At 39.5% G+C, this 17566-nt stretch overlaps 1 protein-coding gene across 2 annotated transcripts; it reads right to left on the bottom strand.

Moving 5' to 3' along the window:
* Window positions 1-211: 211 nt before the first annotated feature.
* On the bottom strand, window positions 212-5681 carry LOC106570548 (geminin). Of its 2 annotated transcripts, none has more exons than XM_014142992.3 (6): window positions 5595-5681; window positions 1883-1985; window positions 1608-1764; window positions 1306-1388; window positions 860-970; window positions 212-740 (listed from the first exon to the last, which is right to left on the bottom strand). In XM_014142992.3, exons 2-6 carry the CDS (start codon window positions 1955-1957, stop codon window positions 555-557), a joined length of 612 nt encoding a protein of 203 aa, XP_013998467.1. In that variant the 5' UTR covers window positions 1958-1985; window positions 5595-5681; the 3' UTR covers window positions 212-554. The 2 variants fall into 2 exon arrangements, with proteins under 2 accessions (XP_013998467.1, XP_045550882.1); XM_045694926.2 differs by lacking the exon at window positions 5595-5681 and adding an exon at window positions 2233-2340.
* Window positions 5682-17566: the final 11885 nt, after the last annotated feature.

The following is a 17566-nucleotide window of genomic DNA, read 5'->3' as shown; positions in this document are numbered from 1 at the left end:
GATAGGGCAGTGACTGGCTTTTAGCCAATCAGCATTCAGGGCTCAAAACACCCAGTATATAATAGGATTTAAAACACCACAGGGTGTTACAACACCCTGCGTACATTGCAGAGACACTATGGCTCTTCAAACGTAATTGATGCCTTTTAGTGTTACAACGAATAGGCTAAGTGACATCACACTGGTTTCAGGAATTAAAATGCAAGCGATAAAAAAAAAAAAAAAAGGTTTATTTCATAGGACAGTCCTGAAGCTTATGTACGGAGTGCATTAAAACTGCACTATAACAAAATCCTAAGTTTAATTGAACACCAACAAATGCCATTTTAAAAGTCAATAGCAAAGCAAAAATAAAAATTAGGGAAGCGCCTCTTTTCAAAGCCGTGTGGCAAAAAGGGTGTGGTTAAAGTAAAAATCTTACGCAAGTACCTCAGATGTTAAGCAAAGAATATAATGTAACTACAGGCATCAATGCCAGAATGTTAAGTGAGAAGCACAGGCGTTGCCTGAAGGGATTTCACCAGTACATTCAGTCAATCATCCTCCCCTGAGGGTTAATCTTCCTTTTGTTCTGTGACCTCATCTTCTGTGACATCCTCCTCAAAGACATCAGACCTGGGTGTGAAGTCACTGCTGGTACTGGGGCCATCAGATTCGTCTAGTTCCTCAAAATCGTCCTCGGCACCAAGCGCAATCTCACGCAGGTCCTCTTGACTTTCCGGACTCTTTCCAGTTAACCTCTGAGTAGATAACAGAATTTTAGCTTTGAACATCACACGCTACCTTAGATTTAAAAGCATCCATAGACCTTAAAGAGACAGAAAATAAAGTTTGTGGCCATCAATTTCCCAGCTCTTACCTCTATCATGTCAGCCATGTGCTGTACATGTTGGGCCAGTTCCTGAAGCTCATCATTCTCTGTCTTCAGCTGGGCTATCTGCTCATCCTTGGCCTCGATGCCTTTGTGCAACTGCTCAAACAAGGTAATAAAGTCACTCAGAATGTGGCAGATAAAAAAAAGATATATTTTTTTAAAGGTAGCTTCAGACTTTACCATCCACTAAAATGTTAAACGTTATCAGCTTAGGGTCAATGGCCAAAATACCACTATACGCCAAGGCCCCAAAAGACAACATGGGGCAGAATTCCACGAGATTAATGGTTTCAGAGATATGGATAGTTCAGACCAACACCCATTGTTCCAGCTGGAGTGTTGCCAGAGACTATGTGATTGACTCATTTTGAACCGTGGGAACAGGACAAGTTGATTAAACATTAGTCAGCAGCCTTCAGTGATTAACTGACCTCCTCATTCTCCTGGAGCACTTTGTAGAGCGCTTTACGCCTCTCCTCGGCTACCTCTTTCCAATAGGAAGAGGGAGGGGTTTCTGAAACAGAGGGGATAGGCCATTTCAATTAAACTACTGGACAAACACCATAGATCAATAAAAAATACATTAAATTCTATGGGATTTTAATAGACATCGTACATGTAGACAAAATGTGAGCCAAGTCCATGTTGATGAAACATTGTTGGGATAAATGGGGTAAGGATGATGACCAGCCATAAAAACGATGTCCTTGTAACACATTGAATACGAACATACCTTTGACCATTAGCTCGTAGGTCTCCTTGGTAACGCCGTCGGGGCGATTGTCATTCTCTGCTTTTGGTGATGTGACAGCAACTTCGGCCTTCACCCTCTTTGAGCCCTTCACTTGTTCAGCGTTCCACCGTTTCCTTTTGGAAACCGCCTTTCCTGTCTGAACACATGAAAACCTAGAATTACTTGACCTGCACAGTGGTTGGTGGTAGACATTTGACCAAATCGCTTTAGTTGACCAAATACAGCAACATCAGTGACAAATTCCAATTGCATACCGGTACTACCCTGCCGTCGTTTTTATTGACTGCAGAAGGCTGGAGGACTTGCAGGGTTTTCCTTGTGGGTCCCATGGTCTTGACTGATCTACCCCCAAAAAAGCTGTAAAATAAAATGCATATAAAGTCACCTCCACATTCAAATGAATAGTAACATGTCAAACTGAACAAAACTTCACATTTACATTTAAAAGTAATTAACAAAACTGTACAAGTCAGCATTCATGTGATTACACAAAACAGAATCAGTGAGGCTTTAGTTACACCACCCTTTAGAAACCATTAAGGTGCAACATTGGTGGGAAACAACCCAATCTGCACTCCCTGACCCAAGTATTGTGAGCATTCACCTGGGCATAGTGCCATTCAACTGCTCCTACTCCGGTTACACTCGATGTCATCGTGGGATGGAAAAATAAGTGACTGAATGGCTGTACACATCTGACTGAAGTAAAGGTTCAAATGTTACTCAAATTCATTCAGTACTACAGCTGTGCTTGATTGAACTCCTGTTGGAACAGAACCAACAGAAAGTCCAAACCCCGTCTACCAGGCAGGCTAAAGCAAACAGTACTGGAAAGATTAAGTAGCATTTGAACCCATGTCTGGTATCCAACTGACTGGCAGGCAAGGGAAAGGGGCAGGCCCATCCTGCTCCGAGCACCATTGATGGGGCGATTGCCTTTAATTCCCACGGGCTGCGATTGGCCTTCAGTCATCATCTTACTCGCTGACATTCTTGAACAAGTAATTACCGTGGGAACTGTTCTCAAAAAGCTCATTATGGACAACTACAAGTTAGTGTGCAAACAAACCAAAGCAATTAAATTGAGGTAAAGGTTGAATTCGAAAACATTGAGTTAATTCCAAGGTGTGTGGACAATAATTAGTTTGAAGGAGGTCACTGTTCAAGGCCTGTTAACCACTTGTAAGGTCTCTTCACACAAACTGTTTGTGCGAGGCACACGAACATTTTAACTTGGCATTACTAGAGCAAGCATGCAGCAGACTGTCAGGTATTATTGGCTGACAAGCAGACTTGCTATAAAGTTGAAAGCACAGAATCTGCTAGAATGTCATTATACGCTGTTGCATTGACTTCCTTTCACTGGAACTAAGGGTCCTAGATAGAACCATGTAAAACATCCCAATACCTTTATTCCTCCATTATATTTTACAGTTGGCACTACGCAGTCTGGCAAGTAGGGTTCCTGTCGGACTGCCAGATGGTGAAGCGTGATTCATCACTCCAGAGAATGCGTTTCCACTGCTCCAGAGGCCAATGGCGGCAAGCTTTACACCTCTCCAGCCGACGCTTGGCATAGCACATGGTGTTAGGGTTTGGGAAACCCATTTTATGAAACTCCCGATAAAGTTATGCCAAAGTTCCTTCCAGAGTCAGTTTTGAACTCGGTAGTGAGTGTTGCAGAGGACAGATTATTTTTACACGCTTCAGCACTCTGCGGTCCTGTTCTGAGAGCTTGTGGCCTACCACTTCAGGTTGTTGCCCCTAGACTGTTCCACTACACAATAACAGCACTTACAGTTAATCGGAGCAACTCTAGCAGGGCAGAAATCTGACAAACTGACTTGTTGGAAAGTTGACATCCTATGACAGTGCCACGTTAAGTCACTGAGCTCTTCAGTAGCCGTTCTACTGTCAATGTTCGATGGAAATTGCATGGCTGTGCTCAATGTTATACACCTGTAAGCAACAGGTGTGGCTGAAACAGCCCAATCCACCAATTTCAAAGGGTGTCCACATACACAAAAGTATCACCCAAAATTGCACAATTGGCTAATTTCCCCAATGTGGACAGTTTGTTACTACCTAACACATCAGTTGAGTGAAATTACAATTTTTTTTTTTACATCAGATTGGTGATTGCTTTAAACAATTTCCTGCATCTTTGGTTTAATCGTACTCGTCTGTCCTCACACCGACAGTCATTGCATCAATCAAAACTAAAATTCCAGTTAACTTCATTATGTAATACAACATTTTTAGTGGTTCTGTGCAACACTTGACAATTATTATAAAGGTTAAGTATACAAATAAAATATAATGCATAAACTGATTTCCAACATATGCACCACAGAACACAGCAACACCATGGTGCAAGGCAAACGCAGCGTTCCTTTGGAAATTAATGCACTTCTGGTGTGCCAAAAACCGCAAGGAAACCGTCTGTCTGATCAAGGCGTTAGCTCGCAGTTATGAAATTCAAACCGCAAGGGGGGAGGAAGGGGTGCTCTTTATAAAAGCCGCTGGCCACAAACACAAATGGATATTTGGCAGTCAAAAAAATCACTGAAATAAGAGTACGCATTTCACCATTTAGGCCTAACTGTGGAGATTATTCGTTGAAATTATCCAGTCAAAAGTGTTGCGTTTACCTTTTGTTACTGGCCCACAAGAAGCTGAGTTGCTAAATGGCTACTACATGTTATTTTATCGACAGGTATATGTAGTATACCGAAACTCATTATGGATGGTCTTTGTAGAGCGCAAATGGCACACGTAGCAGTGAATTGGCCTATTACCGTACAGTGTAGATTTGAATGATCAATAACGCTCGCAGATTAATCAGAGTAAACAAGCTCATCAATTACAATTTTGAGTGATCGCTTGGTAAATGATGAGTGAGCAGTTTAAGGTACTCATTTTTATGCGTAGTCTTCAACATGTGGATTACGGAGATTTTAAACCGGTGTTTTGACGTTATGCTATTTTCAAAAATACATAACAGGAAGCAGCAACATTTCTACTTCAGGAATATTTAAAATAAAAATCTGTAAAAGCGATTTAAAATAACCCAAAAAACGTGCTGTGATTTATTGAATTGGTCCTGGCTAGTAACAAACAACTTTAATCTCTTAAATCCATTTTAACAATGTGACTAAAAAACGATCAATACCTTGAGATTCCCCTTTGAACCAAATTACAGACAAAACACTGATAGCAGACATTGGCTGGGATTATTAGTTCAACAAACTCTTATTTTCAATTAATGGCCTAGGAACAGCGGATTAACTGCCTTGTTCAGGGGCAGAACGACCGGTTTTTACCTTGTCAGGTCGGGGATTCGATCTTGCAACCTTTCGGTTACAAGTCCAGCGCTCTGACCACTAGGCTACCTGCCGCTTTTACCTTGAAGTACTCAGGATTTATTCCCAGGTTTAAATTTTCCTAAGGGACATATTTAACACTGGTGATTAACGTAAATTGTTAGTCCTAAAAAGGCCATTTACTACGCTTGAAACTGACTGGAGAACGACAAAATAACATCGTTGCAACGCAGGCGAGAATGTCTGTTGATACTGGAAGAGTGCGTTTTAAATTTTTAGTTAACATTAACAATATAAAGAAACCGCCAAAAACGCATTGAGGTGGCTGGCATGGTATGGCCAGACAAAAGGGGAAAGTTACCTGAATCTCTGGTATGACCAGGTTTCGTGTAATGGCAACTGGCTAAATAGATTATGTTAACTATGTCTTACTCAAAAAGAACGTGGACCAAATTAGTAAAGTAGAAAACAAAAATAATTTCAGTAGGGCAAAATCTAGTACAAAAACGTTAAGTACAGCCAAGCTAACTTTCAAATTGTAAAAAATAACGAGCTATCCTTTGTGTGAAACACTCATTGACTTGAGTATATTTGACCTTTGAGTGAAATTAAACATTTTAGAATACCATATAATGTAACTTACTGTTTGCAGCTTCCGTGAGTGTTATAGCGAAGTTGTCCTTGCTTCTTTAATTCTCGGAGTCACGTTTCTTTCTCGCCAACTCGCGCCAGGAGCTTAAATATCCTGTTAAATCACGTGACACATGTGATGCTTCTTCCGGATTTAGTCAATGCTTCAAAATAAGAGTTTTGGCGTGACCTCTGTTGTCCAGCACATAAGAACCAAACATACCCGAGATCGTTCAACTTTATGATACAAGTACCAAACTTGGTACACTAATTAGTGATCGGGTGATTCTGCAACTTCGGCCACTTTGGCAGTGCAAACTTTCAGAAATTAAAACTTATTCAAACACCATTTTACCAGTATTGTACTTGTTTTTGATTTGTTTAGAAACAATATCTGATAATGGCTGCGATCGTACTATTCAGGAATGTATATATTTTTGTCATTTTTCCCAGACAGCCATAGACAAATGTCATTTCCATCACGTCATTAAACATCCATTTTATTTGAAAATGAAATATCATTCAATTGATTTATAACGGATTTCTTATACATTTGTAAATGAACGTCTATTAAATATTATTTTAAGTGTTTTTTTAAGGTTTTCCTAATATTAATAATTCAACACAATGCCTGAATGTATAAACGTGCCTTCGTGACAGCTGAAAACATTTATTTATCATGAAAAATAAGATATTTCCACCCAACCTTTTTGTGAGATTATGATAACAACCATATGATTTCCATATCTAAAACAAAGAAATGTATGTAAATGATACATAACATACTCATTTACCTAAAAAATATGGGTTGTGATGGAATAGACAAGGTGTGGTGGAAATGACATCTATGTAAAAAAAAAAAAGGTATGAAAACAATATTTTATTGCAAACATTTTGAACAACAAGCATTGTTAAACATTTCATTAATATAATACAAAGTAAGATTCCAAAACACTGGAACTAACACCCTTTCAACATGAGAACAATGTGTTGTCCTTGACTACACTTAGATGCTACAAATAGAAATTCTAGCACATATGTAGAGGGAAGAGTTAACTGAGAGCCACACATGTTTTATTTAATATATGATTTTATGCCCTGCTTTGTATGTACTATATAGTGAGTTTCCAAGTGTATCTAAGGCCTAGAAAGAGAGCTAAGTTCCTCCCAGACCAAGGCATCCAGCTCCATGTGCCTTTTGGTCACTGGATGGGGCTCAGGGACTAGTCCAAGCACATGCTGTGGTCTGTACCATATGATGTCGTCTCTCATTGGCCATTTACACAGGTAGTTCTCTGCAAAGACAATATGCACAATAATCTCCTCTTTCCCCAGATTGTCTTTTAATTCTCTCAGTTTGGAGTATTGGTGTCGAATGTTGTACACGTGTTTCCCCAACTTCTCTTTCAATCCTTTTGGAAAAGTCCTCCAATAGAATCTGCAGTGTGCCACATACCTTTTCTTTTACTGTCAAATGTACAGTGAACTTCTCCATGTTTCCCTCTTTGTTTTTCTTCTCTCTCTCTTCAGCTTTGTTTTTCCACTCAAACCACCATGTCTGCTCACCAGCATCAAAGGTAGATGTTTTATGCTCTTTTGCTTGGCAAAGGGAGCACTCTATACATGCACTCTTTCTTCAGGTTCTCACAGCACAAAGACTCAATAACTTTCTCAATGTTGCTGCAGCTGATCACTTTGTTATGCTGTAGTTTGTTTGCCATGAACTGGAGGTTGGGGTGGGTTTTGCAGAGGCATGTGTCCCTATCCTGGACTGTTGACTTGACAACCCAAAAAGGATGGCTTTTGCAGAATTCACAGTAGGAAATTTGAATTTCTGAATATTCCCTCTTAAACTTCTGATAAAGGTTCTGAATTGTGCCATTCAAGAAGATCCTCTTCTTTTTCTTCTTGTTCCTCGTTAGTGTGTCCTTTTTCCCAGTTATTGCTCTGCTGTTGTCATCACGTTCATAGAATCTAGTGATTTTCTCTTCTGTGGCTGTGCTAATTCTGTTAACACAGATTTTCCTGGAATATTGAAGACCTGATGGCCTGTTTTCATTTGCCCTCATTGCTTTTGCTGAATATCCAAATTCTCTGTTTGTGGCTTTGACCAGGCCATACTTTCTCAGGATGTTGCCTCTGAGAAGACCGGACGTGAACGGACGTGTACGTACGTGTAGCCATGACAATATTAGTATCTCTTTTGTTTCCTTCAGCTTACATGGACACATGAATAAGGACAACAGTTCACTTGTGTACTCCTGGGGGTCAGTCTAGGACAGGTCATGGAATTTTCAAGTTGACTAATATCCCGGAGGGGATTGGGTTCACTGATCCATGTCTGGACATATACGGACGTCTAGTTCACTTGTGTACTCCTGGGGTCAGTCTAGGACAGGTCTCCACATGTCTGGACATGTACGGACGTGTACCCATGACAATATTGGTACCTTTTCTTTCCTACATCTTACATGGGTACATGAATAAAGCCACCAGTCCACTTGTGTACTACTGGAGTCAGTCTAGGACAGGTCAACGAATTGTCAGGTTGAATACTATCCTGGAGGGTATTGGTTTCAGTGCTGTTACAGAAACTCTCACTGCCTCCTTCACACAAATGATCCCAACAATTTTTTCAATAAAATATAAAATACATGTTGGTTCAACATAGTGGTGGGGGTCACAATGACCCGAGGACAGCGGCAGTGTTGATCACAAGGGCGGGTATTTGTGACCCAAGGAAAATGGGAGGGTTAAAGTTCTACCACAAATTAAAGAAATTATAGCCTGTTTGGAAATGACTGACAATTAATATATTCTCTACACAAGCAATATTTACCTCGATTTCTCTTCAACTTCTGGACATCACATCTGGAACAACTTTTTTTTAAATGTTTTTTTAGCGTAACTTTTTATAAACCCCCAAAAAATTAACAACAAATCAATACAGGAAGTAAATGTGGGAACACACGTATATTGGAATAATATACAAAGGACAATTGGGCTAGGGGGTACAATATCACATTACACAAGGACCTTAAGGGACATACATACACTTATAATTCTAACAGCTTTTTTGTTAGTAGAGTATTTAATTGCCTTAAAATACAGTTAAATTTCTTTTTGTAAGGTAAGAAAATGTGTTTTTTTTGTTTGTAAATTTCCATTTGTGAATATGAAATTTGGCCAAAAGAATAATGAAATAAATTACATAAAAATGTTTCGGCTTATTTCTATCGTAGGTAAAGAATCCAAGCAGTACATCTCTCCACAATAGTGTAAGATCTTCATAAATGTGTTCAATTATAAATCTACTGATGTCTTGCCACAGTTTTCTTACAAAAGAGAAACAAGTCTTTCCTACTGATGAGTCAACAGGGTCAGCGGAAGGTCGGCTCTGAGGGTCTTGACATGTTACTGAATAATAAAGCAACACCTGAGGGAATGGCATCTAAAACAATTGCAAAATCTTTAGGTGTTACAGGGACCTTGTAAAGTGATAAGAATTCCTTATAACTGAGTAAAAGACCCTCTGCATTTACCAGTTGGCTCACCAATAGGATATTATTTACCAGTTGGCTCACCAATAGGATATTATTTACCAGTTGGCTCACCAATAGGATATTATTTACCAGTTGGCTCACCAATAGGATATTATTTACCAGTTGGCTCACCAATAGGATATTATTTACCAGTTGGCTCACCAATAGGATATTATTTACCAGTTTGCTCACCAATAGGATATTATTTCGGAACCAATATTCCAAAAACAAAGAAGTATTTTTATACAATATATCCCGATTATTCCATATATAATATCTGTGTGGAGAAAAAGTATGCTTATAAATTAAGGACCATGACAAGAAAACTTGCTGATGAAAAGCAGAAAGTTTCACTGGAACTTTGTCAATATTATAATTGCAAACCAACATGTAGTTAAGGCCACCGAAAGTAGAGAAGACATGATGAGGAATAAAATTCCACATAGAAGTGGGTCTTCCTAGGAATTGTTTTATCCAATTGATCTTAAAAGTATTATTTAAGGTAGTAAAGTCCAGAAAATTCAGCCCACCATTCTCATAAGTGTTCATTACAACAGTTTTCCTAATGTAATGGGTACGGTTTCTCCACAGAAAGTTGAAAAGCATCTGGTCTATCTCCTTGCTTATTTTACTGTCAAGATATAAAGATAGAGCGCCATATGTTAGTCTAGAGATACCTTCAGCCTTGGTTATTAGGACTCTTCCTTTTAAAAATAAGTCCATCTGTAGCCATTGATTTAGCTTCTTCTGGGGTTTTTTAATAGGAGGGTTAAAATTTAGTAAGCCTCTAGACTTCTGATCCTTTGTAATGGTTATGCCTAAATATGTAAGTTCTTCTTTTACTGGAATACCATAATATGAAGGTGTCACACAATCTTTGACAGCCATGAGTTCACATTTATTAATGTTAAGATATAGACCAGACGCTTTGGAAAAGGATTGTATCACATTGATCGATATGGGAATTTGGTTAGCATCTTTCAGAAAAAGTGTAGTATTGTCAGCCAGCTGGCTTATAATAATTTCTTTACTAGCTATGGAAATACCTTGTACAGGACTATTATTTAAAGAATTTGTAAGAAGTTGGGTGATTAATAAAAACAGGTACGGAGAGATAGGACAACCTTGCTTAATTCCTCTCTTTAACTCATATCTTGGTGAGGTGCCATATTTCAATTTGATGAAGCTGTTACCATTTGTATAGTCTTAATAGCCTTACAGAAAAAATCCCCAAAGCCAAGTCTCTCAAGGGAGTGGAAGAGGAACTGATGCTCTACAAATGCTTTATAAAAATCTAAAAATAATATGAAGCTATCCTCGGTTATTAGGTCTGAGTAGTCAAGTATGTCTAATACTAGTCTGACATTGTTAGAAATTTGTCTGTTCCTCATAAAGCCAGATTGTGTTTCATCAATGATTGCATCCAGGACTTCTTTAATTATTTTTGTAAGAAGTAAGGCTAATATCTTATAGTCATTAATAAGAAGACAAATTGGATGCCAGTTATCGATGAGCAGCACTTCTTTTTTAGGCTTAGGTATCAGTGTTATTAACCCCTGACTCATTGTAGGAGGGAGAACATTGTTTTTAATACTCTCTAAAAATACTTCAAATAGGAAGGGAGATACTTGTTCAGAAAATAATTTGTAAAATTCTGATGTAATTCCATCAACACCTGGTGATTAATTGCTCTTTAGATGTTTGATAGACTCTATAATCTCTTCAACTTTGATTGGTTCATCACCCTGTTTAGATTCTGTATCACTGATAGAGTGAACATTATTCAGTGAGTCAAAAAACACATCTGTGGATTCCTGACAGTACGTACAGCTATACAATTTTCTGTAAAAATTGCTTCAGTATTTAGCGTTTAATTTTTGGTCATCTGTTTTAACACCATCAATGTTTAACTTATGGATAGTGTTATTTTTAGAGTGAAGTTTCTCAAGTCTAAAGAAATAGGATGAATTCTGTTCTCCCTCCTCAATCCATTTATTTCTAGATCTAATAAAGGCTCCTTCTGCTTTTTTTTAAACCTTTATTTAACAAGGCAAGTCAGTTAAGAACAAATTCTTATTTTCAATGACAGCCTAGGAAAAGGGAATTAACTGCCTTGTTCAGGGGCAGAGTGTCAGATTTGTACCTTGTCAGCTCGGGGATTTGATCTTGCAATCTTTCGGTTACTAATCCAATGCTCTAACCACTAGGCTACGCTATATATATTATCCAGTTTATTTTGTAACTCAATCAGTTCCATCTTCTCCTCCCCCGAGAGGTTGGCTGGGGATCTCTGAGAAAGGAAGTTATCTTAATGACCACCTTGTCCTCCTCAGCTCTTCTGGTCTTAGCAAGATTACTACCATATTTTCTAAGGTATTTGGACACCTCAAATTTAAAGACCTCCCAGTTCTTGCAATAAGATTTTTCTTCACAAGCCCTTTCCCAAAAATGTGAAAGCAGATCTTTAACCTCAAACTTAACTATATCATTATTTAATAATGAGCTATTTAGCTTCCAGTAGGATGCTCTACCAAGGTTAGTATCAGGGGTAAATATTTTGATATCAATGTAAATGGCCCTGTGGTCTGTGAGGGGAGTAGTACAAATATTTGTAGTAACACACTCACTATCAATACTTTTGGATATAAGCCAAAAATCTATTCTGGATTGTCTGGAACCTGTTTTATTTCTCCAAGTGAATGATCTGTCGGCTGGAAACCTCTCTCTCCATATATCAGTAAGATCAAACTTTTCCATAAAAAGTATTAAACTCAAATTCTGATTGGTTGGCCTACCTGGGGGCCATCTATCAGTTGAATTATCTATAGTAATGTTAAAGTCCCCTCCTGTAAATAATAACGAATTCGGAAATTTAGATAACCAATGAAGTATATGTTTCTCTATAGATTCAAGCAACTCATCATTCTCATGTTTAGTGTTGTACCCGTAGAAGTTTACAGTAATGAGCGTAACATCATTGTAACTGATTACAAGACAAATAAAGTGACCAAAGGGGTCACATTCAGAGTGTAGAATATTACCACCAAAGGTATTTTTCATTGTAGTGACACCAGCGGAGCGTTCAGATCCATGGGAAAGCCAAATATCGTTGCCCCACTGTGACCTTGAGAAGTTGGCATCAGCCGAAATTGAGTGAGACTCTTGAAAAAAGCAAAAATCTGTTCTAAATTGTTTAGCAAATAAAAAAAAGGCCTTGCGCATCACATTGTTTCATAACCCCCTAACATTAAGAGAAACTATAGACAAAGACAAAACAACAAAGATTATATAAAAGTATCAACTGTAGTAGGATGAGTCAAAAACGTAGGAGCAGTGAACGTAAGCGATAAAGAACCGAGATCTGCACCATTTAAGTCAACTTAAAGTGAAAATAGCTTATTCCATAAACTTTGAGCTAGATGTATTCCGGCTTTTGAAATTCAACTCAACTGAAAATTATGTTCAAGACCAAACCAAGGGTTCTTGTAGTAAGAGAGACTAAAAACCCTCTTTAGTGTAATCAGGAACTATTCTGAGAAATAAAATACAAAATAATAATTTAAATAAAAGGGTACCTGCTATTTTAAGTGCATATGAAAACTGATCATAAAAAAATCGAATAAAAAATGTTTTACATATACATGTGCCTAAGACCTTTTTCACTTGGAAATAAGTATTAAGAACTAAATAGAACAATAACCGTGTAAAGTCAGAGCAGACCTGTATGCCCTTTAAAACAGTATCTTAGTTACTGCATACATAAAAAATTAATACAGCTTTCAGTCTTCTTCTTAAGTTTGTAAACAAAATAGGCCTTCTGGTCATACAAGAACAAACAAATAAATTGAAGCACCTGAGTATTCCAAAAAATAGGCACCTGATGCTTGTTAGGTAAAGTTAAACAATACAAGGAAAATGAGAATACCATGGCCGAAATCATCAATCTGTTCCTTCTGGTGAGATTTTAGGGAGGAATATGGATTCCAGTGTGAACTTAACATACAAATATTTGTATTTGTTTTATTTTTTTATAAAATCCCCAAAATTGACTCGAGGACATAGAAGTGCCCGTAGCTGCAGAATCACCCTAAAACTAGATACATAAAGGAACATTTAAAATATTATAGGCAGTCGAGGAAGCATGGCAGTCAACCAGGGCACCTTTTAAATACCTGGCTGCCATTCTGTTTTCCTGTTAAAAGAAAATAGGGTAAAATAGTTCCAAACAATATCAAAATGACTTTGTAATGTTATCGACCCACTAAATAAACCCCACAGATCCTATAGAATATGATTCTGATTATACAATACTCGTTATACCTATGAGGTCATTTTGACCATAGTCCAGCTACGGGAAATGTTTTGGACTTTGTTGTAGAGCCACAAAATGTAGTCTAATATAGGGCCATATCTCCATAAATAATTTGTACATACAGCCAGATGATGGCTTAAAATGTTTAAGGGGAAAATGTAAAAAAAATGTATATCTTAAAATGTTGTCTGGAAAACACAATAAATGCCCCCCAAAATGCCATATATACCAGTGGGGGCTCCTCAGATGAAGAAGGGGAGGACCATCCTCCTCAATGAATTGAATAAAAATAAAACTTGTGAAACATTGAAAAAGTTATTATTTTTAGTTAAAACTATACTCAATATATTCACATCACCAAATAATTGATTAAAACACACTGTTTAGCAATGCAGGTCTACAGTAGCCTCAACAGCACTCTGTAGGGTAGCACCGTGGTGTAGCCATAGGACAGCTAGTTTCCGTCCTCCTCTGGGTACATTGACTTCAATACAAAACCTTGGAGGCTCATGGTTCTCACCCCCTTCCATAGACTTACACAGTAATTTTGACAACTTCCGGAAGATGTCCTCCAACCTAACAGAGCTCTTGCAGCATGAAATGACATGTTGTCCACCCAATCAAAGGATCAGAGAATGAATCTAGTACTGAAAGCATAAGCTACAACTAGCTAGCACTGCAATGAATAAAATGTAATGAGTAGATCACTCAAAGAGAAAGACAATAGTTGAACAGTTAACAAATTAATTTCTTTAAAAATGGAGAAGCAAGAGAGCTAGCTATATTTCGTTGTATTTTTTCTCTCACTTAGCTAGTGAATGCAGCTAGCTAAACTCAGCAAAAAAAGAAACGTCCTCTCACTGTCAACTGCGTTTACTTTCAGCAAACTTAACATGTGTAAATATTTGTATGAACATAACAAGATTCAACAACTGAGGCAAACTGAACAAGTTCCACAGACATGTGACTAACATACATGGAATAATGTGTCCCTGGACAAAGGGGGGGTCAAAATCAAAAGTAAGTCAGTATCTGGTGTGGCCACCAGCTGCATTAAGTACTGCAGTGCATCTCCTCCTCATGGACTGCACCAGATCTGCCAGTTCTTGCTGTTAGATGTTACCCCACTCTTCCACCAAGGCAAATGCAAGTTCCCGGACATTTCTGGGGGGAATGGCCCTAGCCCTCACCCTCCGATCCAACAGGTCCCAGACGTGCTCAATGGGATTGAGATCCGGGCTCTTCATAGCCATGGCAATCACTGACATTCCTGTCTTGCAGGAAATCACGCACAGAACGAGCAGTATGGCTGGTGGCATTGCCATACTGTAGGGTCATGTCAGGATGAGCCTGCAGGAAGGGTATCACATGAGGGAGGAGGATGTCTTCCCTGTAACGCACAGTGTTGAGATTGCCTGCAATGACAACAAGCGCAGTCCGATGATACTGTGACACACCGCCCCAGACCATGACGGACCCTCCACCTCCAAATCGATCCCGCTCCAGAGTACAGGCCTCGGTGTAATGCTCATTCCTTCAACGATAAACGCGAATCTGACCATCACCCCTGGTGAGACAAAACCGTGACTCGTCAGTGAAGAGCACTTTTTGCCTGTCCGTTCTGGTCCAGCAACGGTGGGTTTGTGCCCATAGGCGACGCTGTTGCCGGTGATGTCTGGTGAGGACCTGCCTTACAACAGGCCTACAAGCCCTCAGTCCAGCCTCTCTCAGCCTATTGCGGACAGTCTGAGCACTGATGGAGGGATTGTGCGTTCCTGGTGTAACTCAGGCAGTTGTTGTTGCCATCCTGTACCTATCCCGCAGGTGTGATGTTCGGATGTATCGATCCTGTGCAGGTGTTGTTACACGTGGTCTGCCACTGCGAGGACGATCAGCTGTCCGTCTTGTCTCCCTGTAGCGCTGTCTTAGGCGTCTCACAGTACAGACATTGCAATTTATTGCCCTGGCCACATCTGCAGTCCTCATGCCTCCTTGCAGCATGCCTAAGGCACGTTCACGCAGATGAGCAGGGACCCTGGGCATATTTCTTTTGGTGTTTTTCAGTCAGTAGAAAGGCCTCTTTAGTGTCCTAAGTTTTCATAACTGTGACCTTAATTGCCTACCGTCTGTAAGCTGTTAGTGTCTTAACGACCGTTCCACAGGTGCATGTTCATTAATTGTTTATGGTTCATTGAACAAGCATGGGAAACAGTGTTTTAACCCTTTACAATGAAGATCTATCAAGTCATTTGGATTTTTACGAATTATCTTTGAAAGACAAGGTCCTGAAAAAAGGATGTTTCTTTTTTGCTGAGTTTAGTTTAGCCTACTCAAACACAGAGTTATGCTATGTTAGCTAGCTGGCTATGGCTATCCAACACGGGAACTCTTACAAGTCAAGGTATGCTTTTGGTTTCGCTAAACTGCTTGCTGACTGTATACCGTATTGCATGATTGTAGAAGGTTTACTAACACATTCATTCTAGTAGCTATGTTGACTATGACGTTAGCTAGCTAATACAGTGAGGGAAACAAGTATTTGATCCCCTGCTGATTTTGTACGTTTGCCCACTTACAAAGAAATGATCAGTCTATAATTTTAATGGTAGGTTTATTTGAACAGTGAGAGACAGAATAACAACAAAAAAATCCAGAAAAATTCATGTCAAAAATGTTATAAATTGATTTGCATTTTAATGGGGGAAATAAGTATTTGACCCCTCTGCAAAACATGACTTATTACTTGGTGGCAAAACCCTTGTTGGTAATCACAGAGGTCAGACGTTTCTTGTAGTTGGCCACCAGGTTTGCACACATCTCAGGAGGGATTTTGTCCCACTCCTCTTTGCAGATCTTCTCCAAGTCATTAAGGTTTCGAGGCTGACGTTTGGCAACTCGAACCTTCAGCTCCCTCCACAGATTTTCTATGGGGTTAAGGTCTGGAGACTGGCTAGGCCACTCCAGGACCTTAATGTGCTTCTTCTTGAGCCACTCCTTTGTTGCCTTGGCCGTGTGTTTTGGGTCATTGTCATGCTGGAATGCCCATCCACGACCCATTTTCAATGCCCTGGCTGAGGGAAGGAGGTTCTCACCCAAGATTTGACGGTACATGGCCCCGTCCATCGTCCCTTTGATGCTGTGAAGTTGTCCTGTCCCCTTAGCAGAAAAACACCCCCAAAGCACAATGTTTCCACCTCCATGTTTGATGGTGGGGATGGTGTTCTTGGGGTCATAGGCAGCATTCCTCCTCCTCCAAACACGGCGAGTTGAGTTGATGCCAAAGAGCTCCATTTTGGTCTCATCTGACCACAACACTTTCACCCAGTTGTTCTCTGAATCATTCAGATGTTCATTAGCAAACTTCAGACGGGCATGTATATGTGCTTTCTTGAGCAGGGGGACCTTGCTGGCGTTGCAGGATTTCAGTCCTTCACGGCGTAGTGTGTTACCAATTGTTTTCTTGGTGACTATGGTCCCAGCTGCCTTGAGATCATTGACAAGATCCTCCTGTGTAGTTCTGGGCTGATTCCTCACCGTTCTCATGATCATTGCAACTCCACGAGGTGAGATCTTGCATGGAGCCCCAGGCCGAGGGAGATTGACAGTTCTTTTGTGTTTCTTCCATTTGCGAATAATCGCACCAACTGTTGTCACCTTCTCACCAAGCTGCTTGGTGATGGTCTTGTAGCCCATTCCAACCTTGTGTAGGTCTACAATCTTGTCCCTGACATCCTTGGGGAGCTCTTTGGTCTTGGCCATGGTGGAGAGTTTGGAATCTGATTGATTGATTGCTTCTGTGGACAGGTGTCTTTTATACAGATAACAAACTGAGATTAGGAGCACTCCCTTTAAGAGTGTGCTCCTAACCTCAGCTCGTTACCTGTATAAAAGAGCCAGAAATCTTTCTGATTGAGAGGGGGTCAAATACTTATTTCCCTCATTAAAATGCAAATCAATTTATAACATTTTTGACATGCGTTTTTCTGGATTCTTTTGTTGACATTCTGTCTCTCACTGTTCAAATAAACCTACCATTAAAATTATAGACTGATCATTTCTTTGTCAGTGGGCAAACGTACAAAATCAGCAGGGGATCAAATACTCGTTTCCCTCACTGTATGGTGATAACGA

Source organism: Salmo salar, chromosome 14 (assembly GCF_965601325.2).
Source record: "Salmo salar chromosome 14, fSalSal1, whole genome shotgun sequence".
Classification (NCBI taxonomy): domain Eukaryota; kingdom Metazoa; phylum Chordata; class Actinopteri; order Salmoniformes; family Salmonidae; genus Salmo; species Salmo salar.
The sequence above is the reverse complement of the archived record's forward strand: the minus strand, read 5'-3'. Positions and strand labels throughout refer to the sequence as shown.